Here is a 15,105-nt window from a genome sequence, read left to right as displayed (position 1 = left end):
CAGGACTGGGCAACCTGTGGCCTTCCAAATGTTGAACTGGAATGCCCATCATCCCTAGGTAACCCAGCCAGTGGGGAGAATCATACAATCATAGAGCTGGAAAAAACCTCAAGGGCCATCCAGTCAAGCCCCCTGCCATGCAGGAACACACAATCTACGCACCCTTGACAGATGGCCATCCAGCCTCTTTTTAGGAGGCTCCTATGTCCTATGGAATATTGGGATTTGTAGATTGTTGTGGCACTAGAGCTCTCTGGCAGAGGAGGCTAAATATCTCACAAAACTACAGATCCCAAAATTTCATAGCATTGAACCATGGCAGTTAAAGTGGTGTTGAACTGGATTATTTCTGCAGTGTAGATGCAGCCTAAGGCGTGTGTCTTTACAGAGTTTTCTAGACAGCACAATCATTCATTGTTAGTCATAAAAAGGACTTAAATTTCTTTTTTAAATATCTTTTTATTATTTTCAACTTAAAAACACAACGACAATAGCAACTCATGCAAACTCCATTCAAACCACACATAACATATAACACCTATCTATCATTCAACAATTGCCAGACTCCTTTATGGGGTTTTTGGGGGGTGGGGTGAGGAGGGGGAGGAGGCAGTAGAAAATTGATTTTGCTGACCATAGTCACGTTGGAGGACCTAGAAATCCTTTGAGAAAACACAGCTTGGGTATGAGGAGCAGGTGAGAAAATGTGCATCATTCAGATGCAACATAAATTTCAGCTTGGCTTGGCATGAAAATTAGACATTGCAAAGGACTGTGATGTTCATTTTCCAAAGCAAGAATTTATTCAGCATTACTCAGGGGAGTCTGGGATCAAACAACCCATGTCCTTATCCTATGCCAGCTCCAACTGACGGCTCTTGAGGGCTGAGAGGGTGCGGTTGGTGGTTCGGTTGAAGGTGTCCACTTCAGGTACAAATTTCTCAGCAGGGACCGTGAGCTTGCGTCTACCATCAATGCACTTGTTATCCAGGGACAAGGAGTTGGACTTGATTTTAATGTCCTCCTGGATGCGGTACAGGTCTTTGTAGAGAGCATCGAGAGCATCCTGTGACTGTGCCAGCTTCTGCTTAAGTGCAGCAATGGTGCCTTCCAGCTGATGAACTTCATCTGTCAATCCTTGCTGAGCCTGGTCACGGCAGAGCTCCATGTTTGGGCGGTAGGTCCGGGTCTCCAGGCGGGTATGAGCCAGTTTCAGATTCGACACTTTGTTTCGGAGATCTTCTTCAAGACGTCTGATGTCGTCCTTCATTTCAGCAATTTCTTCCAAGGTATTTTTCTGCTGCCATCTTAATTCGTCGAGAGCTTTCTCCAATTGATGGATGTGCTTCCGGAAGGCAAACTCAGTAGCCACACGCTGAGCTTCCAGTTCGTTGTCAGTCTGGGAAATGGTGAGTGCTACAGCCTCCCGCAACTCAGAGGATGCTTTCATCTCAGCCTCTGCTCGGTCCCTGTTGTATTGGCTGCATTGATCCCATTGCTCTGGACTCAACGATCCAATTGGCACTCGGGTAGGATTGACTTTGTATGAGATATTGGGAGAATTGATGTTGAGAGAAACACAGGTCCGGTCAATCTCTAGGGCTTCCATTTTCGCCCGATGGTCAAAGTTCAGTTGTTGACGTGCCTCCTCCAATAGGCAGAGCTGCTCAAAGGCCTCGCTCACTTTCTGCTGAAGGGCTTTCTTAGTGGCATCGATCACCTCCACCTCTTTGTACAGCTCATCCTCAGCAGGGTCCTTCACCACATCAATGTCTCGGCGACTCTCCCGAAGAGTAAGATTTTCAATAGCCACATCCAGAGGCAAGTTCTTAGCCTGCAGGGCACGCTCTGCCTGTTCCTTCATCTGGGTTAAGGCATTGATTTCCATATCAACATCTGTCAGGTATTTGTCCAAGGTTTCCTTCCATTGACCGACACACTCGATCCTCTCGTTGAGACGTGTGCGGTTGTCGTGCTCGTCCCATTTTGTCTGGTTGTTTGTTTCATTGCGAAGGGCCCGACCCTCCTGTCTGATCTGGTGAGAGGCGAAGCGCTGGCGCTCAGCATTGGTCACAAGGAGTTCACGACTGGTATTCCAGTCTCTAAGTGTATACCTCTGGCCTGGCTTTACACTCAGGGAAGCCATGGCAGCTTCCTACTAGGAAAGACAGCACCTCTTTTCCCAGCCAGTCCTCCTCTTGCCTTCTCCGTCCTACCGCTGTTTAACGTTGTCGGTTTGGTTGCTGAGTACACTTGGAACCGTTGCCAGGCAGCTATGTTCGCCAGAAAGAATCTTCCTGCATCTGTTTACAAAGGGAGGGAGGGAGGAATCTATGGCAACCTTTCTCAGAGGCTGGCCTGGAGGCTGGAGGTTGCTTGTGAACTGGCGCAGCTCCAAGGCCTCGAAGCCGCCTCCCCCCCCCACTTTGTAACATCTTGCCTGATGAAGAAGCTCATGGAACTTCGAAAGCTTGCAACAAGTGCATTTCAGTTGGCCAATAAAGCATTACTGATGGATTTTTGTTTGTATTTTCCCATCTGGTTTGGAACCAATTTCTTCAACAGAGGATTGATTTGCAACCCTAATCATAGTATTTCCTTTGATTTAAAACAGGCACTATTTCCCCTTAGAAAATCTGCTATACACTCATCCCTTCACATTTGTGGCTTTGACTTTTGCAGCTTTGACTATTCATGGGTTTTATTATGTTCTCTCTAGGAATATCTAAGTCCTCCAACACAACTCTATGGTCAACTTTAACCAAAAGTCACACTGAAGGACCTAGAGAGAACACTCCACTAAGCATTTGTAGCTCCTGCAGTGCAATTCTATGGTCAATGTCTGGCAGATGTTGACCACAGAGTTGCATTGGAGGACCTAGACATTATTATAGAGATGTTCTCTCATGTAAAAACGTAGTGTTTTTGTTATTTATGGTTTTTCCACATTCAAAGAGATCCTGTGCCCCTAACCCCAGCAAATGTGGAGGAACGAGTGTATTCACTATATGCCAAATCACCAAATACTGTATGTATTAGAGTTATTGTTGTTTTGTGTCTGACCCCCTTTTGGAATACTGTTTTCTTCCTCATGTAAAGCTCCCAGTCTTCCAACCAGCATTTTATATGCAGTGTGGTCATAGTTGCTGTTGCTATTGTGTGCCTTCAAGACTTATGGCAACCCTAAAGTGACCCTATCATGGACTCTTGGCAAGATTTGTTTAGAGGTGTGCCATTGCCATCATCTGAGGCTGAGAGCATGCGACTTTCCCAAAGTCACCCAATTTCCTGCCCATAAATCCATAGCATGTACCCACTCTCAATGTTTCATTCTGGTGGCAGATACCCAAAGAGCAGGTTATATCCAGAACATTTCAATGATATTTCTAGTGCAAAGCTGATATGTCACAATAAACTTTGATGCCATATCTGTATGCTCATGTACGTCTATGTGAATGAAATGCATATTACATAATTAACCAGTTAGGACCATTGAGAAAGGTGGAGAAGACAATATTTGGGAGGTATGTGGGAATCTGGACTGACAATCTATTTGTTTGTTGTGCCAAAAACCAAAACAAACCTTAAATTAAAAAATAAAATTAGGAATGTGAGAAGCTACCTAGAGAATATGTCACGCTATACAGATCAGAATTATCTAGGTGTGGACCAAAGGCCCAGCTTTCATGTATCACAGAAATATGTTTGAAAGCATTACAGAAACCTTATAAAATACCTATTTAGGACTATAGATTGAGAAGATTGAGAAAGATGCTTGCTAAAAAATTCTTCATCTTCATGACCAAAATGCATTTATATTTTCTGATCCAACTGTAATTCCAGGGTACTGAGGTTTCATAGTAGGGTATCATGGTTAGAATTATGAGTAGGGCTTACACACTTCCCATTTCCTGAAAACAATGGTAATTAAAATATCCTGTTCATGGGGCTAGTCTGGCTGAATTCATAGTCTTGATTTGAATGGACCCATTCAGTCTATGGGGTTTACCTATGTATTGATTCGCCATTCAACAACTGAATGGTTTGGTTTACTTTACATGGTACTAACCAACAGGATGTCAGCCAGAATACATCAGTTTTGCTTCTTGCCAGAGTGGCTAATTTTTAAAAACAAGAAGCTTTTTAAAATTCCAATTTACACAAAAATGTACACAGACACCCAAATTAGGAAAAAACATACTAGGTATGTTGGAACACTTTTTGTTCCATCTCTTTTGGTCTGTAAAGCAAAACAGAAAACCAAACAGTGCATGGCAAATTACTAAAAGTACAGAATCTCAAAAGAGGAAGGTACAATAAAATTATCAAACCTGCCTGGAAAAGCTACTAAATCTGGGGTGATATATAAAAAGCACATATGCTTATAGTCCAGGTAGTAGAGAAGAATGTGTTTGAATGTTGCACCCATGCCTGAGTGACAAGGGTGGAGTAAGGGAAATATATTTTTCCTCTAAGAAGGATGATGAGACAGCATTAAAATGTGCCAAGGTGAAGGCTCTACAGTATTTAGAAATCTCTAGAAAAGTGGTTCCTAAAGGACCAGCCAGTTTGGCCAATAATCAAGAATCTGAAAGCTGAAATGCAAAATATCTGGAGGACCAAAGTTTGGGAACCTCTGCTCTAGGACATAAATTAGCTGGGACAATTTTTTTAACTAGAATTCCACCTTCTAGGTATTTCAACATCTGTGCCTTTTCTTCATTAAGAACTGCATGCCAGATCCTTTGCTTAATTATCTCTTTGGCTCTGCAGAATCCCAGATATAGGTGTAGATAGCGAAAAGCTGACATAGACACTTTACGGAGTGCCCAAAAAGGGCACTCTGCTGGCGCCCGTGGTTGCTGTGCCAGGAAACCGCAGCAAACTGCGCGATTCCCTGGCGCTGCAAAAAGCGGGTTCCTTTTGTGGCGTGGAAATGATGCCGCAAGGCACCAATGGCACACTTGCAGCGTCATTTCTGCACCACGACGTGGGGACGCTACGCATCTGCTATGTCAAGATGGCGGCGCCCATGTGTATAGGGCGGCGCCATTTTGTACGTGCCGAGCACGTACTTTTGGGCTGTGTGGAACTCGCCAGTTTCTCTTACAACCATCACCCATCTGGAAGGGAAGTTCTCTCAAAAGATGAAAGCCTTTTGTCCCAATTATTTTAAAATTTAGTCTGAACCAGTAGTTAATTATATGGATTTTATTAACAAAATTAACCCTTGTTATGGTAGCAAAATTTTTCATCCTACCTTCCTCCACTATGGACCATTTGGTCAATTTTTAGTAATTTTATAAGAAGCAGCAGGCCACACCAAGATTCTCTTCTGCACGCTTCCATTTTTGTTGTTTGCACAAAGGCTGGGATTTCCTATCCAGTTTGTTATTTTCTAACTGTAGAGGCGTGTCTATGCCTCTAATAAAGTTATTGCGTCACGTAAAACGTGTTCTGTGTGGTTTCTGCAAAATGTGAATCTAGGGGACTAAAAGGTCACTTCCTGGAGTGTGAAACTAAGGACTTCAGCAGTGGTTAAATGCTGGTACTGTAGCCACAAAGTTGGGAGTTTGGTCCCAGGGGGTTGACTCAGCCTTCCATCCTTTTGCAGGTTGGTAAAATGAGTATCTAGCTTGTTGGGGGCAATTGACTTACAGATTGTAAACCACTTAGGGAATGTTAGTTCACTTATAAGCGGTACAGAAATGTAAATGCTACTACTACACTATTGCTATCACACAACTCGTTCTTGTTGCACTTGTACTAATGATTACATACCGGTTTAGGAGCACTCACTACCAAATGTCCCTTCATTAGTATGACTGAGCTGTTGTTGGCCCCTTACACTCTCTTCCACCTTCATCCTCAATCCTGCCTTCCTATCCTATGCCCGACCCAACATGCCTTTCGTTTGTGTGGGTTTGTTTTTTCTTAACATAATTCCAGTTATGGTAACTCTATGGTTTTAAACTCCATGGTGTTTTTTTAAAGAAGTTTTTAAAAACCCATATAGCCCAGCTGTTCTGGAATAGCAAAGGGGACGGGGGAACGGAAAAGACAGTGACATCAAGAGACTGCCCAATACCAGAACCACCAAAAGATGATTCACAGCACCTGGTACTAGAGTGATTTGGAGCTTATTGACAGGTTTTTCTCATCAATGGCAAGGTGTGGGCTAACAGTAATTAGAAGACAAGGTGGCAACAAAGGGAAATATTGTTGTGCGATAGGCATTGCCAAAGATGTTATTATCTAACTTTAATGGCAGTTTAAATGTTGCATGTAATAATTTTATGGTTGTTGAGAAAAACTGGTGTTATTTCTTAATCTGCCCATACTCTACTGGTCTTGGTCACCTTCTGTAAGCCATAAGCCTCCTAGTGACTTGACTTGCCTGCATCCATGATCGCTGGTTAGAAGAACTCTGTTCTTGATAGCAAGATTCACCTGGAGAAGGAGGGCAGAAGCAGGGAAGCAACACAAACCTGGGTTTACCTTTGATTTTTTGTAAAAACAGAGGGACCCTTTATTGAAAGCAGCATATTTCTTCCTTTAAAAAAAACAACAAAAAACCTCTTGGCTGTTCTACCCCTCCGCTCAAGCAAATTGAAACTAAAATGACTCTAGGCTGCACTTCCAGTAATAACATATACATATAAAAAATGACTAAGGCTGAGAGGTGTCAACATTTTTTTAAAAATGTAAGAAAGGAAAAAGAAACATTGCCCAAAATAATCATATAAAAAAGGCGGTATTGGATAGTCAGGAAAGCTAGTGAAAATCTCCTTCATATGCCAGGCACTTAGTGTTTGTTGCTCCTTAGTTTGGATATGTAGGGAGGTGCCAGAAGACCTAATAGACTAATAGGACCAGGAGGAGAGAGACAGAAGTACTGTGTAATAAATATACTGGTTCCTCACAGACTTCAAAAGAGAACAGCATGTGGTGGGAGATAAGGAAGAAGGGCCTCCTTTCCAGTGTTGGAGGACACTAGATTGTGCGCAAGGATCTGCTTCCAAAGAAATGGCTGGGATACAGCCATGAGATACAAAAGCCACTTAACTCCTTTCAGGTGGGGCTATCCACTGGGGCAGGTAACCGGCCAAAGCATCTTGGGTTTAACCACTGACATAGGAGAAGGTTGGCAAATTCAGAAATGGCCAAATGTGTGGAAGATGATTGTGACAGGAAATTGCATGGATTTGCTCTGCAGACAGGGATGCAGATCTATAGCTATGGAAGCTGCCAGACTACCAATGATAACACCAGGGGTCCCCCTCTCTTCTTGTTCAGGCCTAACTTGAGACATCTGGGGGCCTCCACCCTAAACCCTGTGAACCACTCAGAAGCATAGAAACCCGCCCCACCCGTTACTCTGTGCCCGTTCCCCAAATTTAAGAGTCTTCCCTAGAAGAATATGCCTGTGCTTTTTTTGTGAAAAGGATTCATGAAAGAAAGAGTGGGCGAGGGGGGAAAGTTAGATGTGCCATGACAGAGAAGTCCCAAAATCTTGCCACAGTCTTTCACTGGTAAATTTGTCTTGTGGTGATGATTCCCAGAATCCCCTTCATCCCTTGGATGTTGTTAACTAGCCCTGTGGATATTGGAGGTAGAACCTGGAGGAACGCAGTCTGGTCAGGTGCAGGGTTATGGGGCCTTGATGAAGAGGCCTCAGATCAAGGGGGATGATGTCCACAATCTTTGTCCATTAGTGTAAGAATCCATGGTCCCTTTGAGGTTCAACTCTTAGGTCTCCCATTTGAGAGTCTGTAACAGTCAACATGCCAAAACGAGGTTCTAGCTAATCCCAATCTCTAGCAACAGGGGCTAGAGTGTCCCTGCTCATGCCTTGCTTTCCGACGGGCTCTCTCCAAGCATGTTGGCAATCTCGCTGAAAGATGGGCGGTCCTTTGGGCTGGCAGCCCAGCAGCACTGCATCACCTTATAGAACTTGGAGGGACAACCCTCTGGATGGGGAAGCTTCATCTTCCCAGATTGTAAACCTAAAGATGGAGAGAAAAACCAGAGAGTAAGGACCAGCAAAACTTGGTAAGGAGCATGCATGCAATATTGTAGTTCAGCAGTGAGCATCTCAACAATACTTCATTAAGTTGGGAAACAGTTTGATTTTCAGCTATCACAGTTTTATACACTGTGGCTGGAATCCTGATAGGGTTTTGTCTTTGTGCACAGCATTACGATATACTACTATTATTTATTATTATTTATATTATTTATATCCCGCCCTTCAGCCCTAATGGCTCTCAGAGCGGCTTAAATTATTATTTTTAATAAGACGGTTCCCTGCCCTCAGGCTTATAATCTAAAAGACACGACACAAAAGGAGAAGGGAATGGTGGGGGGGGAGGGGATGAAGTCCAATGGTTCTTCTCTCCCTCTGATTCCTGGACCAAGGCAGATGGACTAGAGGGAGGGCTCTTCTCCAGGCTAGCCCTGATAGAGCTGGGCCAGCCTATTCACTCCCTCCCAGGCCGAAGGATGACAGTTATGGAGGGAGGAGCCTCTATCTTCAGGCTAGCCTATTCACTCCCTTCCAGGCCGAAGGAAATATACTAGTTTGCAGTAGCAATTTGGCCTTCATCCAATACAGCAGTTAAGGCTGGAGGAGGAAACATTCAGATGTGATAGCTCCCTAATGTTAATTCCCAATCAAAAAGAACAACTGTGGAACTGTTGGAACTTATTTTGGGTTCCCTCTTGAGAGCTGTTTTCCAGTTGGATGAAGAGGAAAGAAGGTGAATGGGGTAGGAGGAGGTGAAGGAAGCAGGAGTCTAGTCAGTACTTGCAAGGCAACCCTGAGTGTGCATCTGTCTCACCAAAATCTGCCACCCTTCTAAGCCAGGGAGGAAGATACGGCTCTTTCCTGCCTCCCCATACATACCAAAAGGAATGAGTAGGTACAAATGGGCAATTGCTGCATATTGAAGCCTCCGGGACTAGTGATTCAGCACCTTCCCTGCACCTTGTTTTTCCCTGTCCCTCTCCATCCCTCAAAGGAGGGTTTGCAAAATAAGAAATAAGCTTCTGGCCACTGCTTGTTTTATTGCACCAGGCTCTGTGTCCCACGATAATAGGTCCTTCAGAATCTTCCCTCCCTCCAGCCCTCTCTTAGCCAAAAAATAAGCTTCTTGACAGCCTATGCAGAGCCAATCTGTGTTGGAGAAAAAGAACAGGGAAATAGTAAGAAGGGCCTAAAATGCAGCTTGAAGGCAAGTAAAAATAAGGTATGTGCCCATTTTAAACCATGTTCCAAGTAATTGTTATTCCTAACTCAGAATAAAATGACTGCAGCTTTGAATGCCAATGAAACAGATCAACTTTTCCTTTGCTTTTCTCAGACATAAACATAATTCTGTATTAACATGTGGCATCTGCAGAGCTCAGAAAAAGTTATGTTGGACTACAACTCCTAGAATCCCCCAGCCAGCAACCCACTAGCAATACTAGCACAGTAAAGCTGGGAGTTAATAGTCCAGGAAAATAAATTTCCCAGATTCTGTCCACCTGCTTGCTGTTGCAGAGGTGGAGTGCATTCTCATAGAAAAATCACTACACCCCACTATTAACTGGTAAAGTTATAAAGACAGATTGCAGGCCCATGATATTTCTGTTCCCACTTGTGACTTGGACTTCTCTGACCTCTTATTTTTTCTCATCTTCTTGCTGACCCCAGAATACCCAGCACTGTCAAAACAGATCCAAGTAGTGATTAGACATGATGAGCAGCTTATCTTCCAGTGCTTCAGGCTTCTTGCCATATCAGATAAACTAACAGTGCTTAATATCTCAATAACGTTTTTGAGTTATTCTTAAATGGTTCACTTATTTTATCTCCTTGTACTACCATTATCCCTGTACTGCAGATGGGGGAGGGAGAGGAGTTTGGCTTGCTCAGGACCACCCAGTGATTTCTGAACATGGAACAACCTAATCTGTAGTTCAGTTTGTTACAGCACAAACCTGTATCAGACTAGTTACAAGAAAAGCTCCACTGAGTTAGCCAGTCTTAGGCGGGATACAGACCGCCCCTTTCTCTGACGGATCGGGGCCTCAGCGGCCTCAGCAGCAAACCCAGAGGCCCCAATCTGCTGCTCTCCAGGTCTCGGGGAAGCGGCAAAATGCTGCTTCCCCATGGCCTGGAAAGGGGTGTCCTTGGGGCTTCATGCCCCAAGGACACCCTGACAGCGGCGGGGAAAGAGAGAAAGGGGCCGCTCAGCCCCTTTCTCTTCTGTATTGTTGGTGCAGCTGTTTAAAGGCTGCGCCAGCGATACACGCAGCAAAAAGAGCTCCGTTTCGCCCATGCCCCGCCATTTGGCTGCAGTGCGGCCGTGATGTCGTAATGGTGGCGCCCATGTAGATAGGACGCCACCATTTTGATGGTGCGGTTACGTGCTAGGGTTGTGGGGCATCTGTAAAGGCAACCCTAGCACACATCCAGGCCGGCGCAAAGCGGATACCGCCTTGGGTAAATAAATACAGGATTGCAGTGACAGACACTATACTACAGCAGATTTTATTAAACATGTATTATCAAGCTTGAACAGAGCCTGGATCTGTAGTTTCAGTGGAAGAAATCTGAGGAGTTTTTAGGGGTTTTCTTGGCAAGTTTTGTTTAGAAGGGGGTTTGACTTTGCCTTCTGGAGGCTGAGAGAGTACGGCTAGCCTACGGTCAACCAAAGGGTTTCCATGGCTGAGCAGAGATTCAAACCCTGGTCTCCAGGTCATAGCCCAATGCTCAAACCACTACACCAAGCTGGATCTTGCTGTTGAACATCAATCCCCATAACCCCTCAGCCAGCAGTGTCAGTATCTGGATAGCCCAATGTTCCCCATTCTTTCTGTATTTCTATGAGAACAAAGTAGGTTTTTAAAAGAAAGGATGTAAAGGTGAATTTTTCTTGCAAATGTGCTCCCTTCATATTGCACAATCTGTACCTATGCAGATTTTGCCACTCTATAAAGATCAGTGAATACTGGTCATAAAAATATATGGCACTTAGATTTCAGTATCTAAGCATTTCATCTTTTATTCTGATCAAGTTCTTGGCTTTTGAGGTAAGCTTGAAAGCATGCTAGCAATGCATGGGTAAAGCTTAAGATTCCCCAAGGGCGAAGCAGAATGATTAGTGCTTGACACTCTGATCAGATCTGAATAAATTTGTGTCTGAGAAAAAGTAACAGTTCTGAAGAAAGCAAGAAACTACATTGTTTTCAAAGGGTGCTGCAAGTTTTGTAGCAGGCTTCTTTGTGTTAGTAGAGGCATGCTCCTTTTCTCACATTGAGGAAGAAATGCCCCTCAGAAGACTGTCCTTGTCACTGACTGTTTTGTGTGTGTGTGTGTGTAATTATTTGTAGTAAAAATAAAGATTTTTAAAGCCCGTAGAGCAGTCATTGAGGTACACCTTAAAGTTTATAAAAATGTTTTTTAAAAAATAAATTAACCAAATAATCATCTAAAACATCCAGCACAAATAATTGGGGGGGGGGGGGGGGGGAAAAAGGATAAAAAAATTTTTATTTTTTTAAAGGCAAAAAAAAATGTAAAAAAAAAAAAAAAAAAAAAAAAAAACAAAAAAAGGGGGGCGGGGGGGGGGGGGGGGGGGGGGGGGGGGAGAACTAGGTTACAGAATTTCATGTTCATTCAAAGGCACAAATCATTGTAGACATGAAGCAAGACAGATACAATTCCCAAGAAATTGGTTTCACCACCTTCTCATTTGCACCCAGCTTCTAAACCCACTCAAGTGTCTTTTATTGCTTTTTGGGGTCTCCTATTTCTTTTTTCACTGAGCAGAAGTGCCTTTCTGCTGGCAGAGCTTGGCTGGAATCATGCAATGCCCATGGGATTGTACATATATTACTATGCAAGGAAAAAGCACCAGTGATCGTCATATACCTGCTAGCACCTCTTCATCTGCCATCTTGGAATAGGGCATTTCGCCCAGTGTGAATATTTCCCACATGACAACCCCAAAGGACCAGACATCAGACTTCGTAGAGAATTCATCCTCCAAGACAGCCTCTGGGGGCATCCAGCGAAGTGGAATCCAGGCTTGGTGGTAATGATAGTATTCGCTGATCATAAGGAAGAAAAAGACAAATCAGTTTTGTACTAAAAACGAAACTCTGCTGCCAGCCCAGCCACACCAAAGGGACCTTAGTGACTTCTTACCTGTTGTAAACATCCTTGCTGAGGCTTAGGCTTGATACTTTCACCTGCCTTTGTGCGCTGACAAGGCAGTTCCGAGCTGCCAGGTCTTTGTGTACAAATCTGTTGTTGGAGAGATGCTCCATCCCCAGTGCCACTTGGCAGCAGAAAGATACCTGTTGGGAAAAGGCAGATGCCTGCTCCAATAATGCTACTATTATAATGACATAACCCCATAATTGGCAGTTGGAAAGAGTGGAAAATAAGGCTTCTAGTGTCTTACACCAACTGTACCATCACTATTCCTGAAAATATTATAAAATATTAATGACAGGGATGCATTTTCTAAAGTTTGCAGATTGTTTTCGTTTTCAGTGCAAAAGACCAAAAAAAAAATAATCATTTCACATACTTTTTTTGCCTCTATTGCATATATGTATGCTACAACCTTGCTCTTTCATGAGTACTCAAGCTCATTCCATCTTAGTGCTATCATACCCAAGCCATTTCCAAACTACCTCAGAACACCAGATCTAATTTTTCTTATTCTAATGGCATCTCAGCTGTGCCCTGGGCCAAATTTAAAGACGTGGAGAGCTCTTGAATGACACCAGGAGCAAAACATGCAAAACAGTTTCTATACATTTCAGCCTGATTTCAATCATGCTAATAACTCTTCCCTCCAAAATGAAGGGGTTTACCAGCCCAGTTGAAAGCAGGAGTGTAATAATGAAAGCTACAAAAGCGAATGTTTTGTCCCTGGGCCATTCTGGAGCTTGTATGGACTGCTAGAAATGGTCCTTGGTTCTGTGCCAGCTACACTAAGAAGGTAACGTTAAAATGGAGCCAAATCTTATCCATAAAGCGCATCTTAGTAAAGATCAACTTGGTAGGTTTTGAACCTGGAAGAGGAGTGATATAGAAGGCTAGGGTAAGGGTAAGGCAAGTGAAAAAGAAGGGGATAATGTAGGGATTGGTAAGATTGGCCAGGAGCCAATTCTGTCCCTTCTGCCTCTCCCTTGTGGACCATACCCTACCACAGTACTTCAATTTTTCTAAAACACACTATGGCACTTCCAATTTTTTTTCTCCTCTCAAAATGGTGACTGGAAGTGCCATTATATGACTTCTTGTCACAATTCTGAGTGATTTAAACAAAAAAGAGGTATGAAAGATTTGGTTCCTTTCTCCCACATTTTGAATGTGGAGAGGGCACCTTCTGTGCAGTGGATGAAAATCGCCTGAAAACTACTATGATTTTTTAAAAAGGGGGTCAGGGGATTGTTAGGGGGCTACAAAAGTGGGGTCCCAGAGGTTGGATGTGGCCCAAGGGCCACACTTTTCACACCCTTCAGTTAAAGTGTTGCAAGAAAAGTGTCTCTCCTAGCTGAAGAATAAACTGTCCTATTCATTAGGTTGAACTCCATTTCCTATATATCATAGCAAGTTTGGCTAATGTATGATGGCAGCAGTATTTCATCAGCATTTGGAGGGCCAACATTTATCTACCCCTACTATAGGCTATATGGCACCTCAAAATGCCTAGTCAATGCTACTGCCAGACATTTAGAACAATGGCCCTGTCTCATTCTTCTTTCACAAGTAAACCCCAGCTACAGAGCAGCTAGGAAGGGTACACATTTGCCCCTCTTGCCCGAAAGGGAGAGGAGAGCACAACTGGGTGCCCCCCCCCCCACCGGTCCTGAGAATGGTATGCGAGGGGTGTGAATCTTTCCTGGTGAATGAATGTTTTGCTACTTTACCTTCTGTTTTGTACTAATGGGTTGAGGCTTGAGTTTCTCATCTTTAGTTCTGGAAATCCTCAGGAACTGCTTCAGGTCTCCCTAGCAGGAAAAAAAAGTACTACTTTGAGAAACAGGCAGGGATAGTCTTGAGACTGCCAGCCAGTAGAACAGTCCTAATCTTTACCCAGGCATTGTTGTCTCTTCCCTGATATACCAAGATGACCAAAAAAGTATGTGCATTATTGCTTCATTCTAGTATCCCGTATCTGGAATTCTGAAATCCAAAATACGGTTGGACCCTGGTATCCATGGAAAATCTATTCTGGACCTCCCCCCCCCCACGGAGACCAAAAAACGCAGGGCCCCAAGTCCCGTTGCACCTAATGGCGGTGCAATGTGCACCCACCCGCTAGTGCAGCCATGTGCACGCACCACCTTTGGGGACAATGGGGCTTGCCGTTTGTGGGTGCTTAAATCTGTGGATGGCACACCTGCAGATAAAGAGGCACCACTGTAATCCAAAATCGAAAAAATGTCTACGTGGGTGGCTGAGAAAGTGACACCTTCGATTGCTGATGCTTCAGTGTACACAGACTTTGTTTCATGCACAAATTATTAAAAATATTATGTATAAAATTAGGTGTATACGAAACATAAATGAATTTAATGTTTAGAATTGGGTACCATCTCCAAGGTATCTCGTTATGTATATGCAAATATTCCAAAATCCAAAAAAATTTCACAATCCAAAACACTTCAGGTCCCAAGCATTTTGGATAAGGAAGACTGCATTTCATATTTTTGTAGAATATAACATAAACTTATAGACATTAGAGATGACTGTCATTAACTTTTGAGAGTTTGATTCTTCTAATCCAGATTGTTTTATAATCCTTTATCCTCATTCCTTGAAAAGTTATAAGCGACCAGCTGGTGGGGCATCTCTTTCACATACAAGATAACTTTTCCTGTAGAATTCAAGCTCTCTCTTTGCAGCAAATTCAACTGTCAATCTAAAAGGGTGGAACATCTACTTAAGCTGCTGACATCTTGCCTCCACAGTTGACAGGAAAAGGATCACCTATTTTATTTGCCACTGAAAACCTCACCCAACAAATCTCTGCTGTCTATCTAGTTTTACCTAAGGACTTTTGCTGACAACTAATTGATTCTCCTAGCAGTTGCCAA

At 43.4% G+C, this 15,105-nt stretch overlaps 2 protein-coding genes across 2 annotated transcripts in view; both read right to left on the bottom strand.

Annotated features, from left to right (window-relative positions):
- Window positions 1-491: 491 nt before the first annotated feature.
- On the bottom strand, window positions 492-2,222 carry LOC121918926 (tektin-2-like). The gene has a single exon (XM_042444971.1). The coding sequence runs from the start codon at window positions 2,144-2,146 to the stop codon at window positions 854-856; it is 1,293 nt and encodes a 430-aa protein (XP_042300905.1). The 5' UTR covers window positions 2,147-2,222; the 3' UTR covers window positions 492-853.
- A 4,282-nt stretch (window positions 2,223-6,504) lies between these two features.
- The window catches only part of PTK7 (protein tyrosine kinase 7 (inactive)), a 156,975-nt gene continuing 148,374 nt past the window's right edge, over window positions 6,505-15,105 (bottom strand). Inside the window, exons 17-20 of the mRNA XM_042464575.1 lie at window positions 13,936-14,016; window positions 12,197-12,348; window positions 11,921-12,099; window positions 6,505-8,006 (exon numbers count right to left, since the gene is read on the bottom strand). Of these exons, the coding sequence (XP_042320509.1) occupies window positions 7,846-8,006; window positions 11,921-12,099; window positions 12,197-12,348; window positions 13,936-14,016 (573 nt within the window). The 3' untranslated portion in view covers window positions 6,505-7,845. The remainder of the gene's footprint in view (window positions 8,007-11,920; window positions 12,100-12,196; window positions 12,349-13,935; window positions 14,017-15,105) is intronic.

Source organism: Sceloporus undulatus, chromosome 1, assembly GCF_019175285.1.
Source record: "Sceloporus undulatus isolate JIND9_A2432 ecotype Alabama chromosome 1, SceUnd_v1.1, whole genome shotgun sequence".
NCBI classification, from domain to species: domain Eukaryota; kingdom Metazoa; phylum Chordata; class Lepidosauria; order Squamata; family Phrynosomatidae; genus Sceloporus; species Sceloporus undulatus.
Note: the sequence above shows the minus strand (reverse complement) of the source record. Positions and strands in the feature narration are given on the sequence as shown.